At 44.0% G+C, this 19,968-nt stretch overlaps 1 protein-coding gene across 5 annotated transcripts in view; it reads left to right on the top strand.

Annotated features, from left to right (window-relative positions):
- The window catches only part of LOC140197842 (vigilin-like), a 269,622-nt gene that overhangs the window by 130,935 nt on the left and 118,719 nt on the right, over positions 1-19,968 (top strand). For all 5 annotated transcript variants that reach the window (XM_072258336.1, XM_072258334.1, XM_072258337.1 and 2 more), the window contains one exon: positions 14,534-14,749. In XM_072258336.1, the coding sequence (XP_072114437.1) occupies positions 14,534-14,749 (216 nt within the window). The remainder of the gene's footprint in view (positions 1-14,533; positions 14,750-19,968) is intronic.

Below are 19,968 nucleotides of genomic sequence, written 5' to 3'. Positions count from 1 at the left end.
GTGCAAAAGAAGTCAAATTGTGCAAATAAAATTAAAAAGTTGCTCTCCACCCTGCATCTCTAGATGTTTGTCAAAGTTTGTTGTGAAATACTAAATCTGTGCAAACTTCTAAGAAAGCAGAGGTGCTTTTATGTGATGGCACTGATGCTGGTCCCAGAATAGATCTTCTGACATAAAAAAATGGCAAGGAATTTAAAGCTACTCACCCTGTCCATCTTCAATTCGCTAATTAGATCTGGTACATGGACCTTCCTCCTGTAGTCAACAATCAACTCTTTGGCTGAGTGACAAAATAGTGTTGCTTTCATGAGGCAGTCGAATTAAGGCATCTCCCATCAGCATGGCATTCCCTGACTGGAACTGTCAGCCTGGATTGTCTGCTCAAGACTGGAATGGGATTAGAGCTCTGACCATATTCTAAGGGAAAAGTGTCTCCTACTGAACTGTGTTTTCTATTCAGTTTTCATTCACAAAACCAATACAGCCCTACTCAAGTTCCAAGTAATGTTACAACCACCATCAGAATCAGGTTTTATATCACTGGCATATGTTGTAAAATTTGTTGTTTTGTGACAGCAGCACATAGCGGAATCAGAATCAAGTTTATTATCACGGGCACATGGTGTGAAATTTGTTAACTTCGCAGAAGTACAATGCAATACATGATAATATAGGAGGAAAAAATAAATATGTAAATCAATTACAGTAAGTATATATGTATATTGGGTAGATTAAAATAGTACAAAACCAGAAATAATACAATTTTTTAAAAAATCTATGAATTACATTTATGTGTATAAGATGTAGAAGAGGTTCACCAGGATGCTGCCTGGTTTAAAGGGCATGTGCTCTCACGGGAGGCTGGATAAATTTGGGCTGTTTTCTCTGAAGTGCCGGAGGCTGAGGGGAGATCTGATAGAGATTTACAAGATTATCTGAGGTATAGATAGAGTAGACAGGAAGCATCTGTTTCCCAGGGCTGAAATGTCTAATACCAGAGGCCATGCATTGAAAGTGGGAGGGGGTAGGTTCAAAGGGATAAGTTTTTTTACTCAGAGAGTGGTAGATGCCTGGTATGATGGTAGAGGCAAACACATTAGAGGCTTTTAAGTGACATTTAGATGGACATTAAGTGACAAGGAAGATGGACATGGTGTAGCTAGGAAGGATTAGTGTTTGGGTGTTTTTGATTTGCTTTTTAGCTGGTTCAGCACAACATTGTGGGCTGAATGGCCTGTGCTGTACTGTTCTATGTTCTGAGCTATTCCTGAATCGTTGAGTATATGTCTTCAGGCTCCAGTACATCCTTAGTGGTAACAATGAGAAGAGGGCATGTCCTGGGTGATGAGGTCCTTAAAGAAGAATACCGCCTTTTTTGAGGCATCACCCTTTGAAGGTATCCTCAACACTGGGGAAGCTAGTGTCCATGGAACTGGCTGAGCTCACAACTTTTAGCAGATTTTTCTGATGCTGTGCAGTGGATCTTTCATACCAGATGTTGATGCAACCAGTTGGAATGCTCTCCACAGAACGTCTAAAGAAATTTGTGAGTGTCTTTGGTGACGTAGCAAGTCTCCTCATAATCCTGATGAACTATAGTTGCTATCGTGCTTTCTTTGTAATTGCATCAATATGTTGCCCACAATCCCTAGCGCTAGCTCTTCTCTTCAGGCGCAATTGACCACATTATCATCCACCAAAGCCTCAGGTCATAAGCATCAGATGTGACTGAGTTGCTGGTTGTTAAAAGAAAGATTAGCTTTATTTATCATATGTACATCAAAGCATACAGTGAAATGTGTCATTTCCATTAAATCATATCAACGTGCATTGTGCTGGACAGCCTGCAAGTACATTTGTTGACAAGTCATAATATTGTTCTGCTTTTTTTTAGTTCAGAGGAAGTTGGGCTGACAATCTAGTACAGTAATGAAAGAGTGTTGCATTGTTCAAGGCTCTAACTCACACATGAAAGGTTAAACTAAGGCCCGGTCTACCTTTATCTTGCTGACTTTATCCACAGATACATCCACAACTTCCATACATAACCAGCATCTTACTTCTAATACGACACATTTGGATAGCAGTAACAGGATAGGTCTGAGTCAGCATGGATTTATGAAGGGGAAATTGTGCTTGACTAATCTTCTGGAATTTTGTGAGGATGTAACAATGAAAATGGACAAGGGAGAGCCAGTGGATATAGTGTACCTGGACTTTCAGAAAGCCTTTGATAAAGTCCCACATAGGAGATTAGTGGGCAAAATTAGGGCACATGGTATTGGGGGCAGAGTACTGACATGGAAAGCTGACAGGAAACAAAGAATAGCGATTAACGGGTCCCTTTCGGAATGGCAGGCGGTGACCAGTGGGGTACCACAGGGTTCAGTGCTGGGACTGCAGCTGTTTACAATATACATTAATGATTTAGATGAAGGGATTAAAAGTAACATTAGCAAATTTGCAAATGACACAAAGCTGGGTGGCAGTGTAAAATGTGAGGAGGATGTTATGAGAATGCAGGGTGACTTGGACAGGCTGGGTGAGTGGGCGGATGCATGGCAGATGCAGTGTAATGTGGATAAAAATGAAGTTATCCACTTTTGTGGTAAGAACAGGAAGACAGATTATTATCTAAATGGAGTCAAGTTCGGAAAATGGGAAGTACAATGAGATCTAGGTATTCTTGTACATCAGTCACTGAAAGCAAGCATACAGGTACAGCAGGCAGTGAAGAAAGCTAATGGCATGCTGGCCTCCATAACAAAGGGAATTGAGTATAGGAGTAAAGAGGTCCTTCTGCAGCTGTACAGGGCCCTGGTGAGACCACACCTGGAGTATTGTGTGCAGTTTTGTTCTCTAAATTTGAGGAGGGACATTCTTGCTATTGAGGGAGTGAAGCGTAGATTCACAAGGTTAATTCCTGGGATGGCGGGACTGTCATATGTTGAGAGATTGGAGCGACTGGGCTTGTATACACTGGAATTTAGAAGGATAAGAGGGGATCTGATTGAAACATATAAGATTATTAAGGGATTGGACACGCTGGAAGCAGGAAGCATGTTCCCGCTGATGGGGGAGTCCAAAACCAGAGGCCACAGTTTAAGAATAAGGGGTAGGCCATTTAGAACGGAGTTGAGGAAAAACTTTTTCACCCAGAGAGTGGTGGATATGTGGAATGCTCTGCCCCAGAAGGCAGTGGAGGCCAAGTCTCTGGATGCTTTCAAGAAAGAGATGGATAGAGCTCTTAAAGATAGCAGAATCAAAGGTTATGGGGATAAGGCAGGAACTGGATACTGATTGTGGATGATCAACCATGATCACAGTGAATGGTGGTGCTGGCTCGAAGGGCCGAATGGCCTATTCCTGCATCTATTGTCTATTGTCTATAATACTACTTGATTTCTAGACTGTCTGGCGCTTGACCTGCAGCCTCTGTACCTTTGGCTTGCCAATATGATGCCACACTAAAGAAGTCCCCAATTAATCAAACTCTTATTCTTGCTTTGTAGGGCTTTTTCCCAAATCCCATTGGAAGTTATTGGATCAGCTTCCCAGATGTCACCAAGCAGCCCATTCCTGTTCAGAGTTCATTTTGTGTGTAACATGCTGTAGGGTTTCACTGCTGTGTAACATGCTGTAAGGTTTCTCTGTTCCCCTGTTCCCCTGGTGCTACATGTGTAAAAGAAAAACATTTAATTCTCTATTCCGCTCCATAAATGTTGTCTGACCTTCTGAGTTCCATCAGCTTTTTGTGTTGCAATAAGTTCATTTTCTCCTCTGTATTTCAGAATCGGAATTTATTATCAGAATCAGGTTTATTATCATCGGCATGTATCGTGAAATTTGTTAACTTAGCAGCAGTTCAATGCAATACATAATATAGAAGAAAAACAAAATAATAAATAAGTAAATCAATTACAGTATACATATATTGAATAGATTAAAAATTGTGCAAAAGGCAGAAATAATATATATTAAAAAAGTGAAGTAGAGTTCACGGGTTCAATGTCCATTTAGGAATTGGATGGCAGAGGAGAAAAAGCTGTTCCTGAATCGCTGAGTATGTGCCTTCAGGCTTCTGTACCTCCTACCTGATGGTAATATTGAAAAAGGGCATGCCCTGGGCGCTAGAGGTCCTTAATAATGGATGCTGCCTTTCTGAGACACCGCTCCTTGAAGCTGTCCTGGGTACTTTGTAGACTAGTACCCAAGATGTAGCCGACTAAACTTTCAACCCTCAGCAGCTTCTTTCGGTCCTGTGCAGTAGCCCCCTCATACCAGACAGTGATGCAGCCTGTCAGAATGCTCTCCATGGTACATCTTTAGAAGTTTTTGAGTGTATTTTTTGACATGCCAAATCTCTTCAAACTCCTAATGAAGTATAGACACTGTCTTCACTTCTTTATAGCTGCATCAGTATGTTGGGACCAAGTTAAGTCCTCAGAGATCTTGACACCCAGGAACTTGAAACTGCTTACTCTCTCCACTTCTGATCCCTCTATGAGGATTGGTATGTGTTCCTTCATCTTACCCTTCCTGAGGTCCACAGTCAGCTCTTTCATCTTACTGACATTGAATGCCAGGTTGTTGCTGTGGCACCACTCCACTAGTTGGCATATCTCACTCCTGTACGCCCTCTTGTCTCATTTTAAATTCTACCAACAATGGTTGTATCATCAGCAAATTTGTATATGGTATTTGAGCTATGCCCAGCCACACAGTCATGGGTATAGAGAGAGTAGAGCGGTGGACTAAGCACACACCCCTGAGGTCCACCAGTGTTGACTGTCAGCGAGAAGGAGATGTTATCAGCAATCCGCACAGACTGTGGTCTTCTGGCTAGGAAGTCGAGGATCCAATTTCAGAAGGAGGTACAGAGGCCCAAGTTCTGTAACTTCTCAATCAGGATTGTGGGAAAGATGGTGTTAAATGCTGAGCTGTAGTCGATGAACAGCATCCTGACATAGGTGTTTGTGTTGTTCAGGTGGTCTAAGGCCGTGTGAAGAGCCATTGAGATTGCATCTGCCATTGACCTATTGTGGTGACAGGCAAATTGCAGTGGGTCCAGGTCCTTGCTGAGGCAAGAATTCTGTATTCTTCAATCTCCAGTTGTTACACTTCATGACCTATCTATGTCAAACTTCTAGAAACTTGTCCACTTTTCTAACTGAAGGACCGAGGTCAGCACAAAGCAAGATCTGACCATAGGTCACAAGGTCTCTCTTGGAAGCAGAGGATGTGATAATTCATCACGTCGCACATCATACGATTATCAAGGTGGATATCCTTTCATTCACTACTACAGCCACACTCCTTATAGCACAAAACAGGCTTTTCTTTAAAATCAAAGACAGAAACGGAAGCAAGCAAGGTTTACACTCAGTGGCCACTGTATTAGATGCAGGAGTGTAACCCGGTGTGGTCTTCTGCTGCTGTAGCCCACCCACTTCAAGGTTCAACATGTGCGTTCAGAGATGCTCACCACTGTAGCAACGCATGGTTATTTGAACTGCTGTCACCCTCCTGTCAGTTTGAACCAGTCTGGCCATTCTCTGACATCTCTCATTAACAAGACATTTTCGCTCACTGGTTTTTTGTTTTTTTGTGCCGTTCTCTGTAAACTTTAGCGACAATCTAGCAAAAATCCCAGCAGATCAGCAGTTTCTGAGATACTGAGGGTGGCTTGTTAGTATAGTGGTTGGCACAATGCTTTACAGTACAGACAGCCCAAGTTCAATTCCTGCTGTTGCCTGTAAGGAATGTTCTTCATGTGATCGCGTGGGTTTCCTCCGGGTGCTCTGGTTTCTGCCCACAGTCCAAAGACATACCGGTTTATAGGTTAATTGGGTGTTGTAAATTGTCCCATGATTAGGCTAGGAATTGCTGGGTGGCGCAGCTCAAAGGGCCTATTCCATGCTGTACCGCACTAGGTTTCAATAGGTGCATTTAATATCACAGAAATGTCTACAATATACATCCTGGAATTCTTTTTCTTCACCAACATCTACAAAAACAGAGGTGCCCCAAAGAATGAATGACAGTTAAAACGTTAGAACCCCAAAGCCCCACCCAACTCCCCCTCCCATGCACAAGCAGCAACAAGGCAATGACGTCACCCCACCCCAACCAACAAAAAAGCATCAGCACTGTCCGCCGAGCACTCAAGTGTGCAGCAAAGCTCAGCAAAGACACATACTTGCAGTACCGCAAAACTACTTGTTCACCTGGTATTCAACATCCACAGTGTGTGTGTCTCTCTCTCCCCCTCTCCCCTCTCCCCTCTCCCCCTCCCCTCTCCCCCTCCCCTCTCCCCTCTCCCCTCTCCCCTCTCCCCTCTCCCCTCTCCCCTCTCCCCTCTCCCTCCCCCTCTCCCCCTCTCCCCCTCCCCCCTCCCCCTCTCCCCCTCTCCCCCTCCCCTCTCTCCCTCTCCCCCTCTCTCTCTCTCCCTCTCACTCACTCACAGCGAGAGAGGAGACATAACAAACAACTTGTCAATTTATGATATTAAAAATCTGTTGCATTGCTTTTTCTGAACTCTACGCCTGGAGATTTGGCACCAGAAAGGCGCAGCTCTTCAGGCACACAGCCCCCGGCAGCTAACACTCTGCTCTCAATGCTCCATGCTCGCCTTCCAGCCCGCATTCTTGGTATATCAAAAAGCAGCCGGTCATGAGGCCCTGAGAGCGGGCCCCGTTCCCACAAAGAACCGAAGTCAGAGTGTAACTCCTGGTCAGGGTCTTCAAAAGAACCCAGCACACCCTGAAAAGAGAAAAAAAGGGTTATCAAAGATAGAAGTAAAGTTATTTCTGAAGATGCAAGTAAAGGAGTTGCCATTTAGCACCATCTTAACTTTGCTCCACCTTGAATTTATTATCTCAGTAATAAATAAATTAATTAATACTTTAACCACCTCATCTGGCACTTACAATCATTCCGCAGTCAATGTCACTGAGACCGCATTTCTTCCCCATTCAGATGTTTGGTCTGAACAACAACTGAACCTCTTCACTATGTCTGCATTTAAGCATTGAGTTGCTGCCACATGATTGGCTGATTAGATATTTTCACCTAATAAAGTGGCCACTGAGTGTAAGAACAGTTCTAATTCAAGGAGCCAAAGTTAGCTAATGTTATGGACCTTAAAGAGAGACTAAGCTATCCCTTGTTGTCCCTGGATTCATAGCGAATCTGCCAATAAAGACGCTAGCGTGATGTGAGCAGCTATTGTTATACTCATCTCAGTTCAGAGCTACAGCTGTTTGGAAATTGTGAGTTGCTGCGAGGGAAAAACACAGGTTAATCATCTCGCAGTAGATACTGACAGATACTACATCTGGTTTCACTGCTGTTGCAGAATTGGCAGGATTCTCATAAACAATCCGCTTATGAGCAGGAAGATCTGTTTATTGTACAAATTCAGTTCTGTTAGTGATGCATAAGTAGTCCGGGTGATAACAGTAATGAGGAAGGAGTAAGCAAGAGCGAGTTTTCCATTCTCCTCAGCAGCAGAATAGCTCACTTTGCCCCCTGGTACAAAGGTTCAATTTATCTGACTTCTGGTAATTTTTCCTCTTCCCCCTTCCCTCTTCTTCCATTGCCTGCTCTTATCCTCACCTGCCTATCACCTTCCCCTGGTGCCTCTTCTCCTTCCCTTTTTCCCATGGTCCACACTCCTCTCCTATCAGATGCCTTTTACTTCAGCCCATCACCAATCTCCTCCCAGTTTCTCCCTTCCTTCCTCTCCCACCTTCCCCCTCACCTGTTGTCACCAATCACCTGCTAGCTTGTACTCCTTCCCCCTCCACCCACCACCTTATTCTGATTTCTTCCCTGTCCTGATGAAGGGTCTTGGCCTGAAACCTCATCTGTTTATTCCTCTCCATAGTTGCTGCCTGACCTGCTGAGTTCTTGCAGCACTTCGTGTGTGTAAAGCTGTAAGAATTTTTTTTCATTTTTCCACCATTTCTAATGGCTGAAATTTCCTCTCTTGACTTTTCTTGATTCCCTGAATAGTGTTGGATGCAACCTTCCTCCAATCTGCATTCTCTCCTTGTTGAAATTAAAAAGTTGCTGTTGCTTTAGTCTTAATTAATTTCCAATGAGAGCTAAGAGGTTTACTGGTTTGCCAGTCTTAGATCACAAGTAAGGAGTTTCCCTCACAGATGCTGCCCGACCTGCTGAGTTCCTCCAGCGGATTGTTTTGAGTACAAAGTGTTGTGCTTTTCACAATGGTCATGACCTGGTGGCATGTGACTTCAGGCTTCTGTACCTACTGCCCGACAGATGCAGCAAGAAGAGAGCATGACCCAGATGATGGAAGTCCTTTCTATTAATGAGGATTAATAATCCTAATTTAATCATATTGTATTACTAAAAGCTTGTTCTGTTTTTCCCATTGAACTGTGCTGCAACACTTACAAACATATTGGGACACTTGGAAGCAGTCCACTTTGGGACTGTGGGGAGGATGGTCAGTTATATTTCTGGAGTTGCCACCACCTTTATTCTCATAAAATTTTATCACTTCCCATCTGACAGAAAACCTGGCTACATTGAATCCAGAGTCATGATCATTACCCCCTGATTTTAACTTAAAGGGCACTACAGCATAGAAACAGGCCCTTCAGCCCATTGAGCCCATGCTGAACTGTTATCCTGCCCACTCCCATTGATCCGCACCTGTTCCATTGGCCTTCAAACCACTCCTATTCATCTGCCTATCAAAACTGTTCTTAAATATTGCAAAGGGATCACCCCTTCCACTGGCAGCTCATTCTACTCACCCCCATCACCCTCTGAGTGAAGACGATTCTCCTTAGTTTCTCTTAAACTTTCACCCTATGACCTCTAGTTTTGGTTTCAACCAATTTCAGTGAGGAAAAGCCTGCTTGCATTTACCCTATCTCGTTCATTTGCTTGTATGGGCCATGTCGTAAGACGTAGCCGATCATTGGCTTTCCATTTACCTTGGCAAATTTTTCTGCAGAAGTGGTTTGCCATTGCCGCCTCCTGGGCAGTGTCTTTACAAGACAGGTGACCCCAGGCATTATCAATAACCTTCAGAGGTTATCTGCCTGACTCCAGTGGTCGCATTACCAGGGCTTGTGATATGCACTACCTGCTCATACGACCATCCACCACCTGCTTCCCATGGCTTCACATGGCCCTGATCAGGAGGACTAAGCAGGTGCTATTCCTTGTCCAAGTGTGACCTGCAGGCTAGTGGAGGGAAGGAGTACCTTATACCTTTGGTAGAGATTTATCTCCAACCCACCACCTAAATTAAATAAGTAGTGCATAGAGAGAACAAAAATAGTGAGTTAATGTTCATGGGTTAGTTCATTGTCTGTTCAGGAACCTAATGGTTGAGGGAAAGAAGGTGTTCTTGACTCATTGAGTGTGCTTCTTCAGGGTCCTGTACCTCCTTCCTGATGGTAGCAATGAGAAAAGGAAATATCTTGGGTAGTGAGGCTCCTTAATGTTGGATGCCACCTTTTTTTGATACATCACCTTTTGAAGAGGTCCTCAATGCTGGGGAGGCTAGAGCCCATGATGGAGTTGGCTGAGCTTACAATCTTATGCAGCTTTTATGCTTAGAAGATATAGGGTTTAGTTTAGAGGGGAAAGGTTTAAAATATATATTTATTGAGATGCGCGCAAAGTAGGCCCTACCAGCCCATCGAGCCATGTCGCCCCGCTATCCCCAGATTTAACCCTAACCAAGTCATGGGAGAACTTACAGTGACTAATTAACCTACCAACTGGTAAGTCTTTGAAATGTAGGAGGAAACCAGGGCAACTGCAGGAAACCCACACAGTCATGGGGAGAACGTACAAACTCCTTACAGGCAGCGGTGGGAATTAGACCTGGTCACCTGTGCTATAAAGCATTGTGCTACCGTAAATTCCGGTGTATAAGCCGAGAATCTGGCCCTAAATTTTGGTCCTAAAGTTAGGGGGTCGGCTTATACAGAGGGTGCCAACTTTGGAAAAACAAATACACGGAAGACAAGTAGTATTTATTGGCTATTTTTGAGTCAAATTCGTTCCACTGTCGACACATGAGTTCTTTGAATGGTTTGTTTAAACTCACATCTAGTGGCTGGAGCATGGACATCAAACTACTGGGGATGACTGCAATGTCCGTATTTTCAGCTTTCAATGCTGCTTTTGTCTCACCTGACAAGTGCGCTTTGAACACGTCCCAGACAAGTAGCGACTTTTCTTTCCCGAAACCTTCGGGACGTCGACGTCACACCTCTTTAACCCACTTCAAGCAACCCGCTTCACCCATCCAGCAGCGTTTTTGGACGTAAACAACAACACCCCGTGGGAATTTTCTGAGCAATCTTTGTTCTTTTGTCTCAACACAGGATGACGTCTGAGCGGTGCTGAGCAGAGAGATTTTGAGAATCAAGTTCATTGCTCCTTGAAAGTGGCTACACAGTTCGCTAGGGTGGTTAAGAAGGCTTATGGAATGCTTGCTTTTATTAGTCAAGGCATTGAGTTCAAAAGTCAGGAGGTTATGTTGCAACTTTATAAAACTGTGGTTAGGCCACATGTAGTATGCCATACAGTACTGGTCACCCCACTATTGGACAGTTGTTGAGGCTTTGCGGAAGAGGTTTACCAGAATGCTGCCTGGTTTAGAGGGCATGTGCTGTCAGCAAGAGGCTGGATAAACTTGGGTTATTTGCTTTGAAGCAGTAGAGGCTGGGAGGGGGGAGATCTGTTGGAGGTTTATGAGAGGCATAGATAGAGTAGACAGAGAGTATCTGTTTCCCCGGGGAGAAATGTCTAATACCAGAGGGCATGCATTGAAGGTGAGAGGGGGTAGGTTCAAGGGGATGTGAGGGGCAAGTGTTTTACTCAGAGTGGTGGATGCCTGGAATGTGCTGCCTGGTGTGGTGGTAGAGGTATCCCTCCTTTAAGAGATATTTAGATAGGCACATGGATGTGAAGAAGATGGAGGGATTTGGACATTATGTAGGTAGAAGGGATTAGTGTTTGGGGGTTTTGATTTGCCTTTTAATTCGTTCATCACAACATTGTGGGCCGAAAGGCCTGTTCCTGTGCTGTACTGTTCTATGCTCTATGTTCTAATTTGGGAGATTGTTCATAGACTATAAGACCATAAGATATAATTGGCCATTCGGCCCATCGAGTCTGCTCCGCCATTCTGTTCCAATTCTTCCAGTCATCTCCTCTCCCCTGCCTTTTCCCCAAACCCTTTGATGCCCTGGCTAATCAAGAACCTATCTATCTCTACCTTAAATGCATCCAATGACTGGGCTTCCACGGCCGCTCGTGGCAACAAGTTCCACAGATTTACCACCCTCTGACTAAAGTAATTTCTCTGCATCTCTGTTCTAAATGGACATCTTTCAATCTTGAAGTTGTGCCTTCTTGTCCTAGACTCCCCTACCATGGGAAATAACTTTGCCATATCTAATCTGTTCAGGCCTTTTAACATTTGGAATGTTTCTATGAGATCCCCCCCGCCCCCCATTCTCCTGAACTCAGGAATACAGCCCAAGAGCTGCCAGACATTCCTCATATGGTAACCCTTTTATTCCTGGAATCATTCTTGTGAACCTTCTCTGGACCTTCTCCAACGTCAGTATATCCTTTCTAAAATAAGGAGCCCAGGACTGCACACAATACTCCGTGTGGTTTCTCGAGTGCCTTATAGAGCCTCAACATCACATCCTTGCTCTTATATTAAATACCTCTAGAAATGAATGCCAACATTGCATTCGCCTTCTTCACCACCGACTCAACCTGGAGGCTAACCTTTAGGGTATCGTGCACAAGGACTCCCAAGTCCCTTTGTGTCTCTGCATTTTGAATTCTCTCTCCATCTAAATAATAGTCTGCCCATTTATTTCTTCCACCATACACTTTCCATCATTGTATTTCATTTGCCACTTTTTTGCCCATTCCCCTAAGCTATCTAAGTCTCTGTGCAGGCTCTATGTTTCCTCAACACTACCCACTCCTCCATCAATCTTTGTATCATTGGCAAATTTAGCCACAGACCTATTAATCCCATAGTCCAAATCATTGATATACATCTTAAAAAGCAGCGGTCCCAACACTGACCCCTGTGGAATTCTGCTGGTAACCGGCAGCCAGCCAGAATAGGACCCCTTTATTCCCACTCTCTGTTTTCTGCCCATCAGCCAATGCTCCACCCATGCTAATAACTTCCCTGTAATTCCATGGGCTCTTATCTTCCTAAGCAGCCTCGTGTGGCACCTTGTCAAAGGTCTTCTGAAAATAGTGAACAATATTAGCTGTTTTAGGGCTATATTTTGGCTAAATATGATAAAAATGGGAAATTTCCTTCCCTGAAGAACCAATGAGCTGGATTGACTTGATGCGTGTTAATTCCAGATTTATTCAATTATAAATTTAAATTCCCCTGCATCATGGTAGAATTTGATCACCTGTCTCTCATTCTGTGGTCCCAGTTTCTGGCTTCCAAGTCAAGTCAAGTTTATTGTCATTTAACTATATGCAGATATATAACGTATATAACCATATAATGTATATAGAAACAAAACAACGTTTCTTCAAACCAGGGTGTAAAGCACAGTAGTACACATAACACACAATAGCATGAAGGTAAGGATAAAATCTACAGATGAATCACACATAAATAACAAACTAAAGTGCATTAATATTAAATACTGTAAAGTACGGAACAGATTAACCAAAGGCACGTCGAATACAATGCGGCTGGGTGTTCAGAGGCCCAATGACCTGGGGGAAGAACCTGTTTCTCATCTTGACCATTCTTGTTTTTATTCATTGTAGTCTCCTGCCTGATGGTAGAAAGTCAAAGAGGATACTGAATGGATGGGTGGGATCCTTGATAAGACGAAAGGCCCTGTGTATTCAGCAAACCTGATAAATATCCCCGATGGATGGTAGGGAGACCCCTATGATCCTCTCAACTGTTCTCACAGTCGTTTGTAAGGACTTCCGGTCCGATGCTCTGCTGCTCCCATACCAGATGGAGATGCAACTTGTCAGGACGCTCTCAATGGTGCCCCTGTAAAATGCAGTTAAGATTGGGGGAGGGGAGCCTTGCTTGCCTCAATCTTCTTTGGAAGTGGAAGCACTGCTGTGCCTTCTTGTCCGGGGAGATGATATGAAGGGACCAGGTGAGGTCATCCATTATGTGAACTCCCAGGATCTTGGTGCACTTAACTCTCTCTGTGGAGAAGCCATGAATTTACAGAGGGGGATGGTTTGTCTGCACCTTCTTGAAGTCTGCAATAATTTTCTTTGTCTTCTCCACCTTCAGGCTCAGGTTGTTCTTCTCATAATGTTCCTTCATTTCCTCTCTATATCCAGATAAGTAAAATAACTAAAATGTCACCGCACCCTGTAATTTTGTTGTGCTAGATCAGTAAGAACAATCCAAGAACAATCATGGTCAAAGAAAGACCATGATTGCCTACGTCATAAGACACGACACATAATGAATTATCGAGTTTAGTAATATGCAGAAGTGAAACCCAATATGGTCTTAATGTTGCTGCAGCCCATCCACTTCATGGTTCAACATGTTGTGCATTCAGAGGTGCTTTCCTGCACACCACTGTTGTAACGCATGGTTATGTGAATTACTTTTGCCTTCTTTTCAGCTTGAACCAGTCTGGCCGCTCTCCCCTGGCCTCTCTTATTAACAAGGTGTTTTCACCCACGGAACTGCCTTTCAGTTGATAATTTTTGATTTCATGCCATTCTTTGTAAAGTCTAGAGGCGGAAAATCCCAGGAGATAAGCAGTTTCTGAGATTCTCAAAGCACCCCATCTGGCACCATCAGTCATTCCACAGTCAAAGTCATTTGAAACACATTTATTCTCTATTCTGATGTTTGGTCTGAACCCAACAACTGAACCTCTTGACCATGTCTGCATGCTTTTATGCATTGAGCTCCTGCCACATGAGTAGATATTGCCATTAGTGAGCAGATGTACTGGAGTGCCTAATAAAGTGGTCACTCAGCATAACTATGCAGAGTCATCAAGCTCAGTGAAGGGTCCTGGGGTTCGCTGTGTCTATACTCACCTTTGTACCTTTCCATGTTAATTCTATGTACCCATATTTGGTCTGCAGTCTTCTATTCTAGTGGATCTTAAAAAGTTGTGTGAATCTCTACCTCTGCCATCTCCTCTGGCAGTTAGTTCCAGATTTCAGCCACTGTCTTGTTGAAAATAAATCCCCCCCTCTCCTTAGGAAACTTCTAAATCTCTTCCTCTCACATTAGTCCATTGTCCCCAGCCAGGACGATATGTACATCAGGTGTTACATGTGTTTCATGACTTTGGAGGAACTCAGGAATTGAGCAGCATCTGACTGACCTCAGTCTTGACTCAGGGTTTCAACGTGCATCACCGACAATTCCATTCTTCCCATGGATGTTACTTGACCGGCTGAGTTCTTCCAGCAGATTGTTGCTTTGAGTTCCAGCATCTACAACCTAACATTTCTACCTTATTGCCTCTCCTCTGCCTAGGTATTTCACGTCCCTCTGGAGGAGCGCAGGTACAAAGACAACAGTCAGTTTGGCGAAGGCGAAGAGGCGAAGGTGTGCCTGGACATCATGCAGAAAACAGGAGCCCACATTGAGCTTTCGTTAGCCAAGGATCAGGGACTCTCCATCATGGTGACGGGCAAACTCGACTCTGTCATGAAAGCACGGAAGGAAATCGTGGCTCGGCTTCAGACCCAGGTCAGTTGAGAGTTGCTACCACATGCCTATGAAGAAGAAGCTCACATTTTATTGGTGATCTCCGTTTGATCTTTGTTTATTTTCCTGATTCTGCAATCTTAATTCTAATTCTAATTTTAACAGTCATTTATTTTAATGCAGAAACAAACATACAAATAGTAAGCCAATTAAATAAAGAGCTGAGAAACGATTCTAAGAGGAAATGAATGACAAAGAATGTGAAGAAAAAAGATGGCACCTCTGAAAAGCCATCAATTTTACAGTTAAGATAAGGAAAATTCCTTAGATAGAAATAAACTAGTTAATAGGGTACATAATTAAAACCATATCACATGGCTTGTGCCCTCTTCCTTTCCAGTCCTGATGAAGGGTCTCAGCGCAAAACGTTGAGTTTCAGGTTACTTAGCCAATGAAAAATGAGAAAGGTGATAAACCATTAGTTTAACTACTATACCGTTTTCTGCCGGTAAGAGTGATGAACCACTGCAAACTCATGTGAAACTTACATGAGTTTATTAAAAAAATTGAAATCTTATCTAAAAAAAAGTATTTACAAAACGCAATGGGTTCCAACATCTCCAACCATTGTATTTCCCTGAGCAAAGCAAAGATCCCTCCCACCCTAGTCATTCTCTGTCAAAGTCAAAGGCAAGTTTATTGTCACAAGCACAAGCACACCAAATGCAATGATAAACTTCCTTCCAGTAATGTCACACAGCATCAGTGACATAACATTCACCAAAAAAAATTATGCGAAGTAATTCAAGAAAGAATCAGAATCAAGTTTATTATCACCGGCATGTGTCGTGAAATTTGTTAACTTAGCAGCAGCAGTTCAATGCAATAACATGATATAGAAGAAGAAAAAAAATAAATAAAAAGTAAAAATAAAATAATAATAATAAATAAATAATCAATTACAGTATGTGTATATTGAGTTGATTGAAAATCATGCAAAAACAAATAATATATATTTAAAAAGTGAGGTAATGTTCAAGGGTTCAATGTCCATTTAGGAATTGGATGGCAGAGGGGAAGAAGCTGTTCCTGAATCACTGAGTGTGTGCCTTCAGGCTTCTGAATCTCCTACCTGATGGTAACAGTGAGAAAAATGGCATGCCCTGGGTGCTGGAGGTCCTTAATAGTAGACGCTGCCTTTCTGAGACACCACTCCTGAAGATGTCCCGAGTACTTTGTAGGCTAATACCCAAGATGGAACCGACTAAATTTGCAATGATGCAGCCTGTCAGAATGCTTTCCACGGTACATCTATAAAAGTTTTTGAGTGTATTTGTTATCATACCAAATCTCTTAAAACTCCTACTGAAGTATAGTCGCTGTCTTGCCTTCTTTATAACTACATCAATATGTTTGGACCAGGTTAGGTCCTCAGAGATCTTGACACCCAGGAACTTGAAACTGCTCACTCTCTCCACTTCTGATCCCTCTATGAGGATTGGTATGTGTTCCTTCATCTTACCTTTCCTGAAGTCCACAATCAGCTCTTCCGTCTTACTGGCGTTGAGTGCCAGGTTGTTGCTGCGACACCATTCTAGCTGGCATACCTCACTCCTGTACGCCCTCTTGTCACCATCTGAGATTCTACCAACAATGGTTGTATCATCAGCAAATTTATAGATAGTATTTGAGCTATGCCTAGCCACACAATCATGTGTAAGTAGAGAGTACAGCAGTGGGCTAAGTACACACCCCTGAGGTGCACCAGTGTTGATTGTCAGCAAGGAGGAGATATTATCACCAATCCACACAGGTTGTGGTCTTGCAGTTAGGAAGTCGAGGATGCAATTGCAGAGGGAGGTACAGAGGCCCAGGTTCTGCAACTTCTCAGTCAGGATTGTGGGAATGATGGTATTAAATGCTGAGCTATAGGTGATGAACAGCATCCTGACATCGGTGTTTGTGTTGTCCAGGTGGTCTAAAGCTGTGTGAATAACCATTGAGATTGCATCTGCCGTTGATCTATTGTGGCAACAGGCAAATTACAATGGGTCCAGGTCCTTGCTGAGGCAGGAGTTCAGTCTAATTATGACCAGCCTCTCAAAGCATTTCATCAGTGTAGATGTTTCAAAGGTACATTTAATGTCAGAGAAATGTATACAATATGCATCCTGAAATGCTTTTTCTTCACAACCATCCATGAGAACAGAGGAATGCCCCCAAAGAATGATTAACAGTTAAATGTTAGAACCCCAAAGTCCTCCCCAGCTGCCCTCCCTCCTGCACGTAGGTGGTAGCAAGCAACAATTCCCCCTCCCCCCACTAGCAAAAAAACGCATCGGCACCCGCCACCGAGCACTCAAGCATGCAGCAAAAGCAACAACAAAGACACAGAGTTGTAGTACTCCAAAGACTATGCGATCACTTGGTATTCGACGTACCACAGGTTTTCTCTCTCTGTAATAAGGAAGAAAGAGATGTTTCCATTTCATAGCGATAGGGGAGACATAACGAACAACCTGCTGATTTACGTTGTTAAAAGTCCTTTTTCTGAGCTCTGTGCCCAAAGATCTCACGTCTCTGGGCATACAGCCAAAGATCTTCCAGCTCCCATGACCCACTGGTCCAGGACACCGACTTTCAATCCGTCTGTCTCCAAAGCCCCGCGGTCCTAGGCTCCACAGGCGAGCCGAACTCTTAGGCCACGCTCTTGCCATGTCGGATAATGGCCAGTCGTGACACCCCAAGAGCGGGTCCCATTCCTGCAAAGAGCATGTAACTCCAGGTCAGGGTCTTCAAAAGAACCCTGAAAGGGAAAAATAGAGATATTAATGATGGAGAGACATGTGCTTCTGAAGATGCAAGCAAAGGAGTGGCCATTTGGTGCCATCTTGACTAAGCTCCGCCCTCCAATGTGACTGCCACTAGGTGATAGTCATTAAGGCAGCTCACATTATTCTTCTTAGGCGCTGGTATAATTGTTGCCTTTTTGAAGCAAGTGGGAAGAGGTTGAAAATGTCCTTGAATACTCCCGCCAGTTGGTTGGCACAGGTTTTCAGAGCCTTACCAGGTACTCTATTGGGACCTTCCGCCTTGCAAGGGTTCACCCTCTTTAAAGACAGCCTAACATCGGCCTGTGAGACAGAGATCACAGGGTCATCAGGTCCAGCAGGGATCTTCACAACTGTAGTTATATTCTCCCTTTCAAAGCGGGCATAGAAGGTGTTGAGTTCATCTGGTAGTGAAGCATCATTGCCATTCATGCTATTGGGTTTCGCTTTGTAGGAAGTAATGTCTTGCAACCCTGCCAGAATTGTCATACATCTGATGTTGCCTCCAACCTTGTTTGAAATTGCTTTTTCGCCCTTGAAATAGCCCTCTGCAAATCATACAGAGTTTTCTTGTACAGGCCTGGGTCGTCAGACTTGAATGCCACCCATCTAGCCTTCAGCAGGCGACTATCCCCTGGTTCATTCACGGCTTTTGGTTTGGAGATGGTGCAGTAAGTCTTTGTGTGTGTGTTCATCCATCGTCGTCGTCGATGAGGACCTCGACACCGTTATGATGGTGTCGAGACAAGCGCGTGATTTGGATTTAAGTGAGGGAGAGTTGCGCAGCGTCAGCCTCACTCTCGCTCTCCCAGTTCCCATCTGGATCCAGTAGCAAGACAGAGTTGAGACGGCTAGAGATAGGACTAAGCGCAGTGGATGACCAGGACATCTTCTGTGTCTTGGCCTGCTGTACACATTCCACAATGCTTGCAGCGATCGCCTTCTTGACCGTTGGACCTTCCATTGGTCTCGTCCGCTCAATCCGCCAGAGTCTGTCTTCACGTGCTGGGATAGACAACTCGCTATCTCAACGAGGGTTTGAGACCCGTTGGCTATCCTCACCTGGTTTAGCCGGCCTGTTGAAGCCGTTGCCCAGGGTGTGGCTGCTGTCGCATGCAAACAGCTACGGAGAGCCACAGGTGAGAGCTGAGTGCCAGGTGGGGACCAAAGGTGGACTACCCACCTTGAAAAGGACGCGACATGTTCCCCCACCAGAGGTGTTACCCCTCCCTGACACCCCATACACCCCATTGTAGGCACACACTTATCCACACAGGTTTTAATGAAGTTGGTAACAACTGCAGCATATTCATTCAGATTCGAAGATGAATCCCTGAAAACAGTCCAGTCCACCAATTCAAAGCAGTCCTGTAGGCGCTCCTTTGCTTCCCTTGTCCATACCTTCTTGGTCCTCACTACTGGTGCTGCAGTCTTCAGTCTCTGCCTATACTCAGAGAGCAGAAGTACAGCCCGAAGTGAGGGCGTGGAATAACACGGTAGGCATTCTTGTTGGTGGTGTAACAATGGTCCAGTGAGGTGTTTCCTCTAGACAATTAGAACAAAAACCCCAAAATCCATTCTAGTCCAAAGTGTTCAAAATGGCTATAGTATTACTCTACTGGATGATCAGGGTTGTGCCCGTTGGTTCAAGAACCAAATGGTTGAAATGATGTAGCAGTTCTCGAAGCTGGTGATGTAGGACTTTGGGCTTCTATACCTCCTGACTGATGGTAACCACAGAAGATGGCATGACTGGGATGGTTGTGATTTTTTGATGCTGGATGCAGCCTCAGGATACAAAAGACATTTAGCTGGAGTCAAACATACCTTTCCTACAATTCCTAGAGACAGTGGGTGCAGCTATCAGGGGCCTCCAGACTCGAGCGACTTGTCTCTCGATGGTAAGAGAGAGTTAGCTGCCTATTCTCGAGTTAGGGAAATCGAAATAAAAGCAACATCACAGACTGTAACATTGAAATACCGAGCTGTGGCTTCCCCTCTTGCTGTGATACCTCTCTCTCCCTTGTTAGAGAGAGAGCTTGTGGCATATCAAACCATCAGATGAACATCAGTTTTTCATGGACTCCAGATCATCGCCCTTTGGGGGCATTACTGTTGCTTGTATGCCAGGTATTGATGGCTGATACTTTTGCTGAGGCAGGTAGGGGAGGTGGGAGGGTTGATTTTTTGTTGCTCCTTGGGTGTGGGATGGAAAGGGGATCTAACATTTCTCACAGTTCTCACATTTTCCTGGCATACATTCTTTGGGGTTTCATGGATGCCTGTGAAGAGTACAGTCGCAAGATAAACCCTTTGCAATTACCTGGTTTTCTGCATTAATTGCTCATAAGATGTGGTCTGATCTTCAGCTAAGTCACAATAATAGACCAGCACAATCTACCTAAACTAATAACACACAGACATTTGTAC

This window comes from Mobula birostris, chromosome 5 (assembly GCF_030028105.1).
Source record: "Mobula birostris isolate sMobBir1 chromosome 5, sMobBir1.hap1, whole genome shotgun sequence".
Lineage (NCBI taxonomy): Eukaryota > Metazoa > Chordata > Chondrichthyes > Myliobatiformes > Myliobatidae > Mobula > Mobula birostris.
Note: the sequence above shows the minus strand (reverse complement) of the source record. Positions and strands in the feature narration are given on the sequence as shown.